The sequence below is a fragment of the Mastigoproctus giganteus genome, chromosome 2 (assembly GCF_048544385.1).
Source record: "Mastigoproctus giganteus isolate SK-2022 chromosome 2, ASM4854438v1, whole genome shotgun sequence".
Lineage (NCBI taxonomy): Eukaryota > Metazoa > Arthropoda > Arachnida > Uropygi > Thelyphonidae > Mastigoproctus > Mastigoproctus giganteus.
Genome location: NC_143576.1, coordinates 262,961,787 through 262,978,984, shown reverse-complemented (window position 1 = coordinate 262,978,984; position 17,198 = coordinate 262,961,787). Strand labels below are relative to the sequence as shown.

General features: G+C 39.6%; 1 protein-coding gene across 2 annotated transcripts in view; it reads left to right on the top strand.

The window, feature by feature from the left end:
• Positions 1 to 17,198, top strand: part of LOC150090444 (bestrophin-2a-like) — a 184,967-nt gene that overhangs the window by 75,544 nt on the left and 92,225 nt on the right. For both annotated transcript variants that reach the window (XM_090389888.1, XM_090389886.1), the window contains exon 4: positions 13,803 to 13,960. In XM_090389888.1, coding sequence (XP_090246014.1) covers positions 13,803 to 13,960 — 158 coding nt within the window. The remainder of the gene's footprint in view (positions 1 to 13,802; positions 13,961 to 17,198) is intronic.

Here is a 17,198-nt window from a genome sequence, read left to right as displayed (position 1 = left end):
TCGAATCCCGCCTCGGGCTTGGATCAAAGTACTGCAAAAAAAACCTGGGGAGGTGCATTATGGCCACAGAAGCCTATGCGCCAACAACTACCAAAAAAAAAAAAAAAAAATTGTCTTTAAACAAATTGTGTCACGTAGAAATTTCAACTAACAACTGCAAATTTAAGTGGAGAAAGACAAATTAAAAAAAAAAAAAAAGAAGTTTGTGCTGAACTCCAGATTATAGGTATATCTTATCTCCACGGTGGGGGCATGGCCAAATTCGGGACGAATTCATGCAAAAAAAAAAAAATTTTTTTATAAACTTTCATTTTTGTGTAGTGAAAAAAGGTTACGTTTGTTTAAGCTAGTAATTCGGGACGGATTCAAGCAAAAGAAGCCACTTTCTTTGGAGATGTACCCGTAATCTGGAATTGTTCCAAAAGTTTAAATTATTTTGTTAAAGTTAATACTTTCTTTCTAGTATTTTCAAATGATGGCACCCCTTTCTGGCTGGCACTTTGGGAGGACATCCCAGCTGCCCCTCCCCCCTGTACGGGTGGTATAATACCAAAGGCTTTACAGAAATGAGCCTCGTGGCAAAAAGAAAAATGCATAGGATACAAATAACTTATCAGGGGACACAGAAGCCTATGGAAGGTATGTAATGAAGTCACAAATGAGGTTAGCATTAGTAGACGCATACGATGCAAGAAAGCAAGCTTATGCAGAATCAGCCAAAAAAAACCCCTCCCATTTTACCGCTCCATTCGTTCCAAATGCCGGTCCAGCTCAGCATTAAACTTATTTAGGCTTTCAACTTCCACAACAAAAGATGGGCCCATCCGTGTTGTCCATGTTGGTCCGTGTTGGGCCCATCGTTGTTTCCTGTATTTATCAATGATATTAGTGATGGTATATCAAACTTAATGTCGAAGTTTGCAGATGATACAAAGGTTGGCAGAGTTGTTAATGACAGTAATAAATGTATCCTGCTGCATTAAGATCTGGGGAGGTCGGGCAGATGTGTTGAGAAGTTGCAACTGAAGTTTGACATTGACAGATGCACAGAACTGCATATTGGTAGCAATAACCCAAGAGAAACGGACCAACTGTGTGGTGCTGCACTCAGGGATGTTGAATGAAAAAGACCTGTGGGTATTGTGCAGTCAGATATGAAGTTGTCTGAGCAGTGCAGATGGGTTTCCAGAACAGGTCATGGGGTCTTGTCAATGGAATTTTGAGAGTAGAGATAAAGGATTCACATCTGGTGAGTATGGGCTTGGCATATCTAGGGTCCTCAGCTGGATATCATCATTCTCTCTCTCTCTCTCTCTCTCTCTCTCTCTCTCTCTCTCTCTCTCTCTCTCTCTCTCTCTCTCTCTTTCTCTCTCTCTGTCTCTCTCTCTCCCTCTCTCTCTCTCTCTCAGGGTAACGCGGGAATTTTTTTTGGCTGGTGCAGAATGAGATTCAGGCTTCCTTGCGCCATGTGGCTAATAATAATAATAATAATTACGACTCCGTACTTCATAGCTGGCTAATAGAGACCCTGAAGATCTAAAAGGGCAATCCGGAAGTAAAAAACGTCTTAGCAGAAACGAAGACGAAGACAAAGTGGAGTACCACCATTAAGGTCGAAAACATCACAACCAGGCCAATTCCCATCAGGAGAGGAATCTTTCAGGGAGATGCCCTGAGCTCATTGTGGTTCTGTCTATCACTTAACCCGCTATCCACCATGCTCAACAATAGAAAGTACTGATATAACCTGAAAGAAGGAAGGAAGAACCTGTACACTCTCACCCACGTGATGTACACCGATGACATCAAGCTCTATGCGGGAACCGAGAAGCACCTCCAGCAACTACTCCAGATCACCAAAGAATTCAGCAGTGATATTAGGATGGAATTCGGTCGAGACAAATGCAAGACACACGGATTACACCAGGGAAAATTAGTAAACCGAAACTACCAGCTGCACACTGGTAAAGAGATCGAAGCCATGGCAAAGGGAGAGTCCTAAAAATACTTGAGGATGATGCAGGCTCAGCAGTTACACCAAAAGGAAATTAAGGCCTGTCTGACCGAAAAATAACATCAGAGACTCAGAAGCCTGTTGAAAGCAAACCTGAACGGTGGGAACACAAAGCCATAAAAACATATGCAGTTCCAGTACTAACATCGAGCTGGAGGATATCATGAGAAAGACAGGGACAATGATTAGCATTTGCATTAGCATTATTAGAGGCATATGATGCAAGAAGGCAAGAAGGCAGCATCAGCCAAAAAAAAAAAAAATCCATTTCACCCCTCAGTTCATTCCAAATACCTGTCCAGCTCAGCCTTAAATGTATTTAGGCTATCAACTTCCACAACAAAAGATGGAAGTCTGTTCCACCCTCCAACTACACGCTTGCTAAAGGCAAATTTCCGCACATCTATCCTACATCTGTCTTTCCTCAATTTGAATTTGTGACCTCTCAGGTGATTATTCTGAGAAAGAGGAAGAATCCCATCATCATTCAGCATGCTCAAACCATTCAAGGCTTTATACACCTCAATCAGATCACGTCGCAGGTGCCTAGTCTAAAGACATTGTAATCTGCAAAACAAAAGCCTTTCTTCGTAAGTACAACCCTTGGTTCCATTCACTAATCTTGTTGCCCTTCTCTGTACTCGTTCCAACAGCTCTACATCCTTCTTAAAATGAGGCCTCCAGACCTGTATACAGTACGCAAGGTGTGGCCTGTAAATTGCTTTATAAAGAGGATAATCACCTCCTCATCCCTGCTAGAAAAATTCCTATATATCATTGACAATACATCAGAAGCTACCCTTGCAGACCGTCTGCACTGCTCACAAGACTTCATATCTGCCTGCACAATTACCCCCAGGTCCTTTTCATTCTCTACCACTGTCAGTGTAGTACCACAGAATTGATACTTTACTCTGGGGTTACCGATTCCCATATGTAGTACTTTACATTTGTCAATGTTAAACTTCATTTGCTACCTCTCAGTCCATCTGCTCAAGTTTTCTAGATCCTGTTGCAGCAGCCTACTGTCATTAGTGTCATTAACAACTATGCCAACCTTCGTATCGTCTGCAAACTTGGACATTAAGCTTGATATACCATCACCAATATCATTTATAAATACAGAACACAACAATGGACCCAACACTGAACCCTGAGGGACTCCACTAATAATATTAGTCCACGATGAGCAGTGTCTATTGATTACCACTCTCTGTCTTCTCCCACTCAACCATCCCTTTATCCATAGCAGCAATTTGCCTCCAATGCCACACTGCTCCAAGTTGTGCAGCAGTCTTCCATGTGAAACAGTATCAAAAGCCTTTCTAAGATCCAAATATATGATATCAAAGTTATTCCCTGCATCCGGTTTCTTTGTGACCACATCATAGTATCCAATGAAATTGGTCAGGCAAGACTTTCCCTTAACAAAATCATGCTGTGTCCGAGCTATAACTGAAGTCGTGTCTAGATGATCCTATAGTGCTTCTTTAACAAGTGCTTCCATTAATTTTCATGGAAAATAAGTTAAACTGACAGGTCTATTATTACTTATGTCGCCCTTTGATCTTCCTTTGCGAATTGGGGTCACATGTGCACATCTTCACTCCATGAGTACCTCTCCTGAGTCCAAGGAAGCTTTCATAATTATGCCTACGGGTTTGCTTACTTCCTTTGCTACCTCCTTTAATATAACTGGATAGATCCCATCCACCCCAAGTGCCTTTCTTATGTTTATCTTCAACAATTTCTCCTCCACTTTTATCAGTTATTACAAAATCATCTGGCCTAAGTTCTGCAAATTGGTGTCTAGAGACTAGGCACCTGGGAGGTGATCTAATTGAGGTGTATAAGCCTTGAATGGTTTGAGCAAGTTCAATAGTGACAGGATTCTTCCTCTTTCCCAGATTAGTCACCTGAGGGGACAATAAATTCAAATTGAGGAAAGACAGTTGTAGAATAGATGTGTGGAAATTTGCCTTTAGCCAGCGAGTGGGTGGTTGCTGGAATAAACTTCCATCTGGTCTTGTAGAAATTGGCAATAAATTAAAGTCAGAACTAGACAAACATTTGTAGTTAATGGATGGGTGAAATTGGAAGGTTTTTTTTTTTTATTATTCGGTGAGGTAGAGAAGGAGACTTCGAAAACTATTGACAACTTCCTTCTACGCATCCGTTAAACTTAGAACATGTTCGCGCTGTCATCCATTTAGCGACATGATTTCCCTTTATGCTAGTGGTGAGCAGCGGCGTAACAGGATTTGTTGTCAGCAGGTAGATTCACAATTAAGGCGCCATTTTCTTCCTAGAAAAGCGCTACAAAATATCAGAATTCGGTGTCAGTGGGTACAATGTACCTACTAACCCTGACTACACCACTGATGGTGGCAATCTTGTAATTCAGAAGTGGGAGGGGGACGCATGATAAAAGATATAGGTAATTTTTTATTTTATATTTCATTAATGTCACCACAAATTGTTGCCCGGTGTTCATGTCGCTGTTTTGTTCGTAGCATAATCAAAGCAACAAAACGAAATACCGCGATAGTTATTTTTATGAGAGATAAATTTATGAGAGATAGATTGGGAGTTACTCAAAGAGGTAACTACCATTAGGGGTAAAGGGAAGGGGTATTGCTTTCGTAAAGGCGACTACAATGGACTGAGACAGTATTTAAATTCTATACAGTGGGATCAACTGATGATATTGCCAACAGCAAATTCAAAATGGGAAGCATTCAAAGAACTTATCGTGGAAGCTACTAGGCTTTACATACCAACTAAGAAATATTGTTCAAGGTTTAGGCCTAAATGGTTGTCAGATGAACTAATGAGGCATATGGCAGAGAAGAAAAATGCATGGGATACATACAAATTAACACGTGACACGGACGCCTATGATAGATACAAGTTGATCTGTAACCAAGTTACAAAGGAGGTTAGGCAGGCGAAGGCAGATTACGAGAGATCCTTGGCAAGGGATGCGAAGAAAAACAGCAAAGAGTTCTTTACTTATGTAAACTCTAGAAGGAAGGGGATGAATCAGATTGGTCCACTTGAGATCGATGGGTCAACTGTTGATGACCCTGCTCGGGTAGCTAACAAACTAAATGAATATTTTGCATCGACATTCACACATGAGGAGTTATTCAGCGAGGGGAATGCCAGAGGTGTATTCAACTCTAGCAGTAAGCTAGAGAATCTTGTAATAACTGAGAGCAAAGTGGAGGGGAAATTGTTGAAGATGAACACAAGAAAGGCACCTGGGGTGGATGGGATCTATCCAGTTATATTAAAGGAGGCAGCAAAGGAGGTAAGCAAACCCTTAGCCATAATTATGAGAGCTTCCTTGGACTCAGGGGAGGTACCCATTGACTGGAGATGTGCAAATGTGACCCCAATTCACAAAGGGGGATCAAAGGCTGACACAAGTAATTATAGACCTGTGAGTTTAACTTCTGTTCCCGGAAAATTAATGGAGGCACTGGTGAAAGAAGCACTGCAGGATCATCTAGACAAGACTTCAGTTATAGCTAGGACACAGCATGGTTTTGTTAAGGGGAAGTCTTGCCTGACCAATTTGATTGGATACTATGATGCAGTCACAAAAGAATTGGATGCAGGGAATAACTTTGATATTATATACTTGGATCTTAGAAAGGCTTTTGATACTGTTGCACATGGAAGACTGCTGCACAAATTGGAGCAGTGTGGCATTGGAGGCAAGTTGCTGCTATGGATAAAGGGGTGGTTGAGGGGGAGAAGACAGAGAGTGGTAATCAATGGACACTGCTCATCGTGGACTAATGTTATTAGTGGAGTCCCTCAGGGTTCAGTACTGGGGCCTTTATTGTTTTCTGTATTTATAAATGATATTGATGATGGTATATCAGGCTTAATGTCCAAGTTTGCAGACGATACGAAGGTTGGCAGGGTTGTCAAGGACACTACTGACACTATGCTGCTGCAACAGGATTTGGAAAGGTTGAGCAGATGGGCTTCGAGGTGGCAAATGAAGTTTAACATTGACAAATGTAAAGTACTACATATGGGAAACAGCAACCCCAGAGCAACGTATCAACTCTGTGGTACTACACTGACAGTGGTAGAGAATGAAAGGGACCTGGGGGTGGTGGTGCAGGCAGATATGAAGTTCTCTGAGCAGTGCAGACGAGCTGCAAGAGTAGCTCATGGTGTATTGTCAATGATATATAGGAATTTTTCTAGCAGGGATAAGGAGGTGATTATTCCCTTGTATAAGGCAATGGTCAGGCCACACCTAGAGTACTGTATACAGGCCTGGAGGCCTCATTTCAGGAAGGATGTAGAGCTGCTGGAACGAGTACAGAGAAGGGCGACTAGATTGGTGAATGGGACAAAGGGGTTCTCTTACGAAGAAAGGCTTAAGTTTTGCAAATTACAGTGTCTGGAAACTAGGCACCAGCGGGGTGATCTGATAGAGGTGTACAAAGCCTTGAATGGTTTGAGCATGCTCAATGCTGATGGGATTCTTCCTCTAGCTCAGAAAAATCACCTGAGAGGGCATAAATTCAAATTGAGGAAAGACAGATGTAGGATAGATGTGCGGAAATTTGCCTTTAGCCAGCGGGTGGTTGGTGGGTGGAACAGACTTCCATCCCTTGTCGTGGAAGTTGATAGCCTAAATAAGTTTAAGGCTCAGCTGGACAGGTATTTCGAACGAACAGAGGGGTGAAGTGGAAGTGGTTATTTTTATTTATTTATGTTACTTTTTTTTTTTTTTTTTTTTTTTGGCTGATGCTGCATAAGCTTGCTTTCTTGCATCAAATGCCTCTACTAATGCTAATGCTAATGCTAAATGCTAAAAACTTTTGCTTCGTTTATAGTCCTGGCGCCTCCGTAGCCAGGTGGGCAGAAGCAGCAGTGCTTTTTGATTAGACTGGGGTTTGAGTCCGTGATCACCAAATACGGATGAAGCGAAAAGGTCAGGGAATGACCACCGCATGTCCCCGGAGCAATGTGGCCTTAGTTGCTAATGCTCTTTAAAACCAAATAACAACAATTTATATTCCTATAAAAATTTTACGTCGTAGTTTAATATAAATTCGTCGACTTTTTATTTCTTTTGAATATTTTGTGGTTTTTTGTTCCCCAAATTTTATCGCGGTGAACGGAAAATGTGTGCGGTTCGGTCAGCGGCATTGTTGAAATTCAAACAAAGGTAAAAAAAAAAAAAAAAACACTGATGTCGAGGCAGCTCGTTCGTTAATTTTTGTGAACGGTTATTTCTGGAAAACACAGCAAACCTGCGAAGACAAATATACAACTCGTTGGTAAAAATGTATTACCGTGAATGTCCATTTACGTACTGGCTTACTCATTAGCATTAATAGACGCGTATGATGCAAGAAATCAAGCTTATACAGAAGCAGCCTGCTCAGTTAGCTGAAAAACTGAATAAGTATTTTGCCTCTACGTTCACACATGAATTCTGAAAGAAAGTCCAGGCCAAATATACAACCAACAGTTATCAAACTAACAGGGAGGTAAATGAATCTTCAATAACAGAGCAAAGGAGAGGAGAAATTGTTGAAGTTAAACATAAGAAAGGAACCTGGGGTGGACGGCATTAAAGGGAGGCAGCAAAGGAAGTGTGCAAAACGTTAACCATAATTATGTTTGGTTTGATTTTACTGGCACAAAAACAACTGTCGTTATACTGCGCCAACCATAATTAGCAGAGCATCCTTGGATTCAGAAGAGGTTCCTATGGACTCGAAATGTGCAAATGTATCCCCAATTCACAAAGGGTGACACGAGTAATTGCAGACCTGTTAGTTTAACTTCTGTTTCAGAGAAAATAATGGAGTCACTGGTTAAAGAAGCAATGCAGGATCATCTAGACAAGACTACAGTTATAGTTCAGATGCAGACAAGGGGAAATCTTGTCTAACCAATTTGATTGGATACTACGATGTGGTCACAAAGGAACTGGATGTAAAAATAATTTTTATATCATATACTTGGATTTCAGAAAAGGTTTTGATACTGTTGCACATGAAAGACTGCTTTATAAATTGGAGACAAATGGCATTAAGGTCAAGTTGCTGCTATGGATAAAGGGATGGTTGAGTGGGAGAAGACACAGAGTGGTAATCAGTGGACTCTGCTCTTTCTGGACGTGTTATTATAGTGGAGTCTCCTAGGGTTCAGTGTTGGGCCCATTGTTGTTTTCTATATTCATCAGTGATGTTGATGAAGGTATATCAGGCTTAATGTCCAGGTTTGTAGATGGTACAGAGGTTGGCAGGGTTGTTGATGGCAGTAATGACAGTATGCTACTGTAATGGGATATAGAAAAGGTGGGCAGATGAAGTGAGAAGTGGCAACTGAAGATAAAAATTCACAAATGCAAAGTACTGCATATTGTAGAAGTAACCCCAGAGTAATGTATCAACTGTGCTGTGCTACACTCAGGGCAGTGGAGAATGAAAAAGACATGGTGTAATTGTGCAGTCAGATATGAGGTTTCCTGAGCAGTGCAGACAGACTTCTGGAGCAGTTCATAGGTTCTTGCGAATGATATATAGGAATGTGCTAGCAGGGACAGAGAGGTGATTATTCCTTTGTATAAGGCAATGGTCAGGCCACACCTTAAGTACTCCATACAGGTCCGGAGGCCTAATTTTAGGAAGGATGTAGAGTTACTAGAATGAGTACAGAGAAGGGCAACAAGATTGGTGAGGGAACAAAGGAGTGCTGTTACCAAGAAAGGCTTAAGTTCTACAAATGACAGTGCCCGGAGACTAGGCACCTGCAAGGTGATCTGATTGAGGTGTATAAGGCTTTGAATGGTTTGAACAGCTAAATGCTGATGGGATTCTTCCTTTTGCTCAGATTATTATTATTAGCCACATGGTGCAAGGAAGCCTGAGGCTTATGCTGCACCGGCAAAAAAAATTTCCCTATTACCCTGAGAAAGAGAGAGAGAGAAAGAAGTAGAAAGGAATCACCAAGAAAGAGAAGAATGATGATATCCAGCTCAGGACCCTGGGTGTGTCAAGCTCATACTCACCAGATGTGAGCCCCTGGGGGTATGCAGGGAGTAAATCCAAAGGAGAGGGCATAAATCCAAATTGAGGAAAGATAGTTGCAGAATAGATATGCAGAAATTTATCCAGCAAGTAGTTGATTACTGGAGCAAATTTTCATCTGTCATTGTGGAAGTTGATAGCTTAAATAAATTCAAGGAAGAACTGGACACTTTTGGAGCGAATGGATGGGTGAAATGGGAAGTGTTTTTTTTCTAGCTGATGCTGTATAAGCTTTCTTCCTTGCAGCATAAGCCATTACTAATGATAATGCTAATCCAGTACTGAACAGGTTAATGTTTTCCCTATGCATTTTACATTTTCCATATTTTTTAACATTTACATTTTCTTTCTTTAATAATAATTATTAATTTAACATTTTATCTGATTAAATTTATTATTTTTTTTATTTTTTTATTTTTATTTATTATTATTATTATTTGTTTTTTTTTCGAAACAATAATATTTTGTCCATTAATTTTTTTCCCCCTAAAATTGTCAATTATGCTGGTCCCTTGGGAGCAGTTTTTTTTTGCTAGTTCTTTAGGGTTTAGGATTCGCTGGTCTCCAGTTTATTAGCGACGGAATTTTAAACTGCTTATACGCAGATATGGGCTTCCTAGATACAGGAACTGCTGGCATCCATTGCTATTGCACTTTCTCCACTGGATGTGGGATTCTTTGTGGTATTCACCACCGTACGAATTATAGGACTTGCGCTTATTTCTATGGGTGCTGGAAATGTTACATTTAGTTTAGTACATGTACAGTTGGGCCTGCCTCCTCGTGGCGTGGATGGGTATTGGGAAGCAGCCTTCCTCATTATTTCTGCTTCCTGGCAGCAAAGCAGCCGGAAACAGCTAAACAACCCACACGCTATGCAAACATAACACTGCACTCATTTCTGGCCATTGTACAGAGTCTTATATATATCATCACAGAGAACCATGGCAGAGATGAACTAACATTTAGGGGCTACCTTGTGTAAGACACAACATATGTCCACACACACGTCCACATATACGTTTTACACTCTTATAAGTTACAGCTCCTATATTCCTATTTATACAGGGTGTTTCAAAATTATGTATACACATTTTAAAAATTTATATTTAATGAACAACATGCACAAATGTAATTTTCTTAAATTCATTTTGTAGCTTAAAAATAGACATTTTTTTTTTACAATAATTTAATTTTTGTTTTATTTTATAGATACCTCAAAAACAATGGAGAGTACCCAATTAAGTTTTGAAGAAAGAAAGGCAATTATAAAATGGTATTGGAAATATGAAAATGTCAATGAAGTTTAGCATGCTTGGAAATCACAATATGGAACAAAAGTGCCCACATGTTTAACAATGCTCGTTTGTGGGATAAATTTGAGGAGCACGGAACCATTCAGAATATCAATAACTTAGAATGTGGCAGGAAGAGGACATCAAGAAGTAATGAAAATGTTGAAGCTGTAAGAAATGCAATCTTGGGTAAAACAATAAAAGTAAAGTTTTATTGTAAAAAAAAATTGTTTTTTGTCTTCAAAGTATAAAAAAAATTTACATTTGTATATACAGGGTGTCTCAAAAATACATGGCATAACTTCAGGAATGAGTTCCTCATATGTAGACAATAAAAATATTTTATATCAACATAGTTCCGGAAATGCTTGGTTTCCGAGTTTTGAAGGTCTGTCTATGACACTTAACTGTTCACATCACCTTATAGTAATTGTTCAAAATGTCCACCTTCTGTCTGAATACAGGCCTCACATCGACATCTGATGGACTCACGAAGACAATGCCAAATTCCTGGCGTGTTTTGTATTGTCTCACAACCTGCCACGATTCGATTGCGGAGAGTTTCCACATCAGCTGCTGGAGTCAAATACACCAATGACTTTAAATTGCCCCACAAGAAGAAATCTAGTGGATTTAAATCAGTGAGCGTGGAGGACAGGCAGTTGGTCCACCCCTCTACTTCAGGAGTCGTAGATCTTGGTCGTCCTCTGTTGGCAGCACGAGGTGTAAAGGTCCCATGTTCACAAAGGCGGCGATGGATACCTTCAAACGTTTTCCTGTCTGGACATCTTCGTTCTGGGAACCTTTCGTAGTACAAATGACAAACCTCCAGAGCATTGCCATCTGCCAAACCGTACATAAAGTGCATATCCGCTTGCTCCTGATTTGAGTACATGGTCGGAATGGAAAACCACCAGATTCTGTCAGTACCTTGTGATGAAGGAAATCACCTGTGGGAGATAAGACATTCCGGTTAATAACTCAGGAACCAAGCATTTCTAGAACTATGTTGATATAAAATATTTTTATTGTCTACATATGAGTAACTCATTCCTGAAGTTATGCTGTGTATTTTTGAGACACCCTGTATATTTCCCATTAAATATAAATTTTTAAAGTGTGTATACATAATTTTGAAACACCCTGTATATAGACCATCTATACAGGGTGTTTCAGTTAAACGTTTCAGAACTTCTAAGAGGGGTAGAGTACATCCTGACAACTCGAAATCATATAGCAATGTGGGGTCGGAAATGCTTTCCTGAAGCGGTGTTGTACACAGAAGCACCATAAAGAAAAGAGACCGTAAGTGAGAAATCGTTTTAATAATACATGAAAAGAAGCAAAAGGTACATGGATTAAAGTAAGTGTTCGAAGTTTCTTCCACGGGCTACAATGCACGCCTCACATCTCCGACGCATGGACATCCGAACATTCTGGAATACTCCAGGCAGCGTGTCCAGACACAGCAATTGGAGGATTATGCACCTCGTATTGCTTTCGCACAGTGGTACCTTGGAAAATGTGCTACAAATCCTCTTTTTCCTGCTGAAGTGTTGTTTTCCGATGAGGCATCCTTCACAAGGGAAGGAATTTTCAACACGCATAACGACCATATCTGGGCGGTCGAGAACCCGCATGCAATACGACGTCGTGCAGCACAGATTCGATTTTCGGTCAATGTATGGGCCGGTATTATGGGAGATCACTTCATCGGACCTTACCTGTTACCGTGTCGTCTAACCGGACCTATCTACTTGATCTTTCTGCAGCAAGTATTGCCACAACTTTTGAGAGATGAACAGATTTCTGCATCGACGCAACAGACAATGTGGTTCCAACACGATGGAGCCCCTGCCCATTATAGCAGAGATGTTCGTAACTACCTGGATGTCACATTTGGTCAACAGTGGATCGGATGTGGTGGTCCCGTGCGTTGGCCTGCTCGGTCACCCGACCTATCATGTCTTGATTTTTATTTCTGGGGTCATATGAAATCGCTAGTTTATGACACCCCTGTTGACAATGCTGAGGAGCTGGTTGCAAGAATCGCAGTAGCTGCCGAAGAAATTCGAAATTCGCCTGGAGTATTCCAGAATGTTCGGATGTCCATGCGTCGGAGATGTGAGGCGTGCATTGTAGCCCGTGGAAGAAACTTCGAACACTTACTTTAATCCATGTACCTTTTGCTTCTTTTCATGTATTATTAAAACGATTTCTCACTTACGGTCTGTTTTCTTTATGGTGCTTCTGTGTACAACACCGCTTCAGGAAAGCATTTCCGACCCCACATTGCTATATGATTTCGAGTTGTCAGGATGTACCCTACCCCTCTTAGAAGTTCTGAAATGTTTAACTGAAACACCCTGTATACCCAAGTGTATTGTTTACTGACACCGACCAAAGATACCATTTATAAAATACTTATACTAAATAGGTAGCCAGGAAAGCCCATAGTGTCCTATCTCTGATTTTTTGAATAATTCCACATTTGGAATACTGTGTCCAAGTATGAGGAAAGACTTTGATTATGTGGGCTATAGAGTGTGGCAAGCAGGCACCCTTGGAGGGGATCTGATTGAGGTCTGTAAGGGTCTTAAGAGGGGTTAATAAAATGAATGAAGATAGAATTTTCACTGTTATAAAAAATTCCAGAACTAGGTGCAAAAAATTATAGGGGAAGAAGTTTAGACTAGACTGTTGGAAGTTTTCTTTTAGCCAGTGAGTTGTTCATTCCTGGAACAAGTTGCCTCCAAAGGTAATTGAGGCTGACAGTTTGAAAAAATTCAAAGGTCAATAATCCACAATAGTAATAATGAATCCAGAGCTCACAGGCCTCTTTAATCAAAGGTCAACTGTATGCAAGGAGGGAAGTGCATGTGCATAATTTGTATTTTCTTATTTATTTAGTATTTTTTTTTTTTTTTTTGGCTGGTGCAACCAGCTGCTTACCTTACCTTTTTTGGTGCAGCAAAAGCCTGTGGCTTTCTTGCACTAAAAAGGTAAGATAAGCAGCAGCTGTGATCAATCCACTGTAGGATGGAAGCCTCCTCAACAATTCATGTTGATTGAAATGGACCATAATCTGCCATGCTGGTCCAGTGTGGGATGGCAGATTGACCATATTTGACAGTCAGGGGCTTGAACCCTGGTCTACTCAAAGAGTGTGTGCTACTGCACTCCTGCTCCTGACCACGTGGCTACGGAGGCCTTCTCTTGCACTATATGGCTAATACTAATTATAGTATTAAATTAACACTATTACTACAGTACTGAATTGTTTACAGTTTAACTTAAGATCTTGATATAATGATGTGGTGACTATTATTACTGTCATTCCAATAAGTCTGAAATGAATTAAAATTAATTTACTCTGCTTCTTTTTTTTTTTTTTTTTAATTATGTCTTATTCTTTGTTAGGTTTCATGACCAAACTTGAATTGGAGATGCTGCAATCAGTACCTTCCACTGAATTTAATACTTTCTGGATACCATGCACATGGTTTATAAACCTCCTCAGGGATGCTCGGAAAGAACGTAGGATCACAGATTCCCATGGTGTGAAACTTATTATGGAGGTCTGTAAGAGAATTTCCCCTGTATTTTGTAACACATTTAAAATGACAAATTTCTTTTCAATGCAATCTTACATTATGATAAGAATGAAAAATTCTCTGTATTTGCATATAGAGATAGAGTTAGTTAGGATTAAAGATCACTTCGTATATGAATAGTTGCAGCTTATTGTATGACGCTGCGATATATGTAACAATACCACATTTAATAAGAAAAGCAAAAGCTGAATATGGGAAATCACTGGCAAAAAAAGATAATGGGGACAAAAAGTTTCTTATATGTAAATGCAAAAATCATACACAGTGTGCCAATTAAATAACAAGACTGTATGCACTCTGCATTTAGTATTAATGTAATAGGCCAAAATAGTACATGATTAGATTTGCTAGAGTGTGCTCTTTCACGAACTACTGACTGGACAAGTTGAAACTTGTCCAGTCAGTAGTTCGTGATTTATGACGGAAAGAGTAATAGTAGTTTTGTGCATGTCGTCGGAAAACTGAAAATGGAGCAAAGAGCAGTATCAAATTTTATTGTAAATTGGGAAAAAGTGCTACAGAAACTTTTGACTATTTAAAAAAGTTTATGCTGATGCATGTTTGTCTTGACCAAGAGTGTTTGAATGGTTTTCTCGTTTTTGTAAAGGACGTGAGTCGTTAGAGGATGATCCCTGACCTGGCCACCCCAATGCACCCTCACATTCTTGACATTTGACAAAAAAATTGATTCCAGTCATCAACCCCCCCCCAATTCTCTGGATCTGGTTCCTGCAGATTACTTTTTGTTCCCCAAAATGCAAATAGCCATGATAGGAACATGATACGGGACAATAGAGGACATCCAGGCTGCAGTGACTGACCAGTTGAAAGCAGTTCCAGAAGTGTTTTCAAAACCTGTATAAAAGATGTAAACAGTGTATACACATTGGAGGTGATTACTTCGAAAATATATAACCTTACTTTGCATTTGCCATTAGTGTTATTCTTTTTTTTGTAGTGGTGTAAGTCTCGTTATTTAATTGGCACACTGTGTATAGGTCACCTCCAGTCACTGATGATTTAGCCAGAATTGCTGATGGGTTGAGCAGGTATTTTGCATCCATTTTTACAATTGAAAGCACATTTGAAATGGGAGGTGGAGGAGAAACAGAGAAAGTGAGTCAGATTATAATGAGATTAGTGATATAATGATCTCTGAGAAGTACATATCAGAAAATCTACATGGGCTGAAAGAAAGTATGGCTTCTGAGGCAGGTGGGGTTCTCCAATTATATTAAAGAACATAGCAAAGCAGTACATCATACCATCTGGATTGTTACTGAGATCATCACTATGCTGGAATAAAGGCAAAGTTAAGTTGGAAAGTGGATAACTGTAGAGTGGAGAGTAAGATAATGAAATTAGTGATTAAGAATGAAATCCTAAATGGAACACAGCATGGGTTTTTGAAGGGGAAGAAAGCATTTAGATGCTGGAAAAAATTTCAATATTGTGTATCTAGATTTGAATAAAGCTTTTGATTTAGATCTCAATGGGAGGCTCCTATACCAACTGGAGAAAGCTGGGATTACTAGGAAAGAAAACAGAGGGTGGTATTTAATGGACATTCTTCAGAGTGGATTAATGTAGCAAGTGAGGTCTGTCAGGGTTCATTGTTGGGCTGTTCTTATTTCTTATTTAGCTAAATGATATTGATGAGAGTATACAGGAAAAGATGTCAAAGTTTGTTGATGATTTAAAGGTAGATAATATTGTAAACAATCAGGATCAAACTATGCTGCTTCAGAATACTTAGATTGGTTACACATGGTCTTAAAGATGCCAACTGGAATTTAATCTTACTAAATGTAAGGTTTTGCATTTGGGAGTGAATAAATCTGGGGGTGACATACAGACTAGGGAGATGCAAAATTAAAAAAGATTAAGGGGTTATGATACAAGCAGGTGTGAAGTTTTGCTTGAAGTGTATGCAGGCAGCCAGGAAGGCTCAGGGTGTACTATTAATGATCAATAGGATCTTTGCTACCAGGAAGAAGGACATTATTTCTCATTATAAAACAATGGCAAGACCCCATTTAGAATACTGTATTGAAGTCTGAAGTCCTCACCAAAAAGAACATGGTATTTCTAGAGAGGGTCAAAAGAGGGAAACTAAATTGGTTGAGAGTGCTAAGAGTTGTCCCAATAGGGAACATGTGGACTGCAGAGCCTGGATACCTCAGGAGTAATGTAATAGAGGTTTATGAGGCCCTTAAAGGATTAAGCTTTATGAATTGGGGGTATTTTCACATTGTTAGGTGAAGCTATAACAGGGGAACACAAATATAAATTTTGGAAGGCAGTAAAAGATTAAATCTCATGCTCATATAGTTCATGTTTAGGCAGTGCTAATTGATAGAATAAGTTGCCTCCTAAGGTAGTTGAGATGGAGAATCTGAAAAAGTTTAAAGCAGAGTTGAATTTTTATTTTTAGAAATGGTTAAACATGATTGTGATTTTGTATCATTTGGCCTGCATAGTACTAATTACATACTAATCATTTACAAATTGCACAGCTTGGTACTAAATATTGAAATGCAGACCTTTTGCACTGAAAGAATTATATTTGATCCTGGAGACAGAAATTGTATCTCTCTTATTCTCAACTACTACTGCTATCTGACTTTAAATATGTAGTTCAGTCTTACAGACAAAATGAAACTAGTATAGACAAGAAAAGACTATTTGGACAAAGATATACTGGAGGCAATTTAGAGTTCATCTAATGTGTGCTGAGGGTACAAAGTACCCTCAGCACACATTAGATGGTGGCATCAGACGTGAAAGCAACTGGGTGCAGTGCACCAGGTATTGAAAGCATCTGTGACTTCTGAAAGGAAAGCTGGTCCCAGAGATTTATCATGGATATTCTAACTGTGATGATAGCTAAAACTGCCACTCAAAAATCCAAAATGCAGTTCAGTGATATTCATATTCCATTTGTGAGTCAAGTGTATGCAATTTCAGTAAGTCATTCTGAAACAGATGGATCCATTCTTTGTATCTTCATGCTGGTGGTGCTTAGTAACTGAAGTATATCTCCCATGTGCAAGATCTAAAAATACTATTAATGCTAAGATAAGCAGAGCTCAAGGAGTATCATCCACACCACAGAAAGGAATGATCAGCTTTTGTGACTCCAGGCAGTATTAAATAGTAGAAGACTCATCACCTGGTGGAATACCACCACTTTGTTTATTGA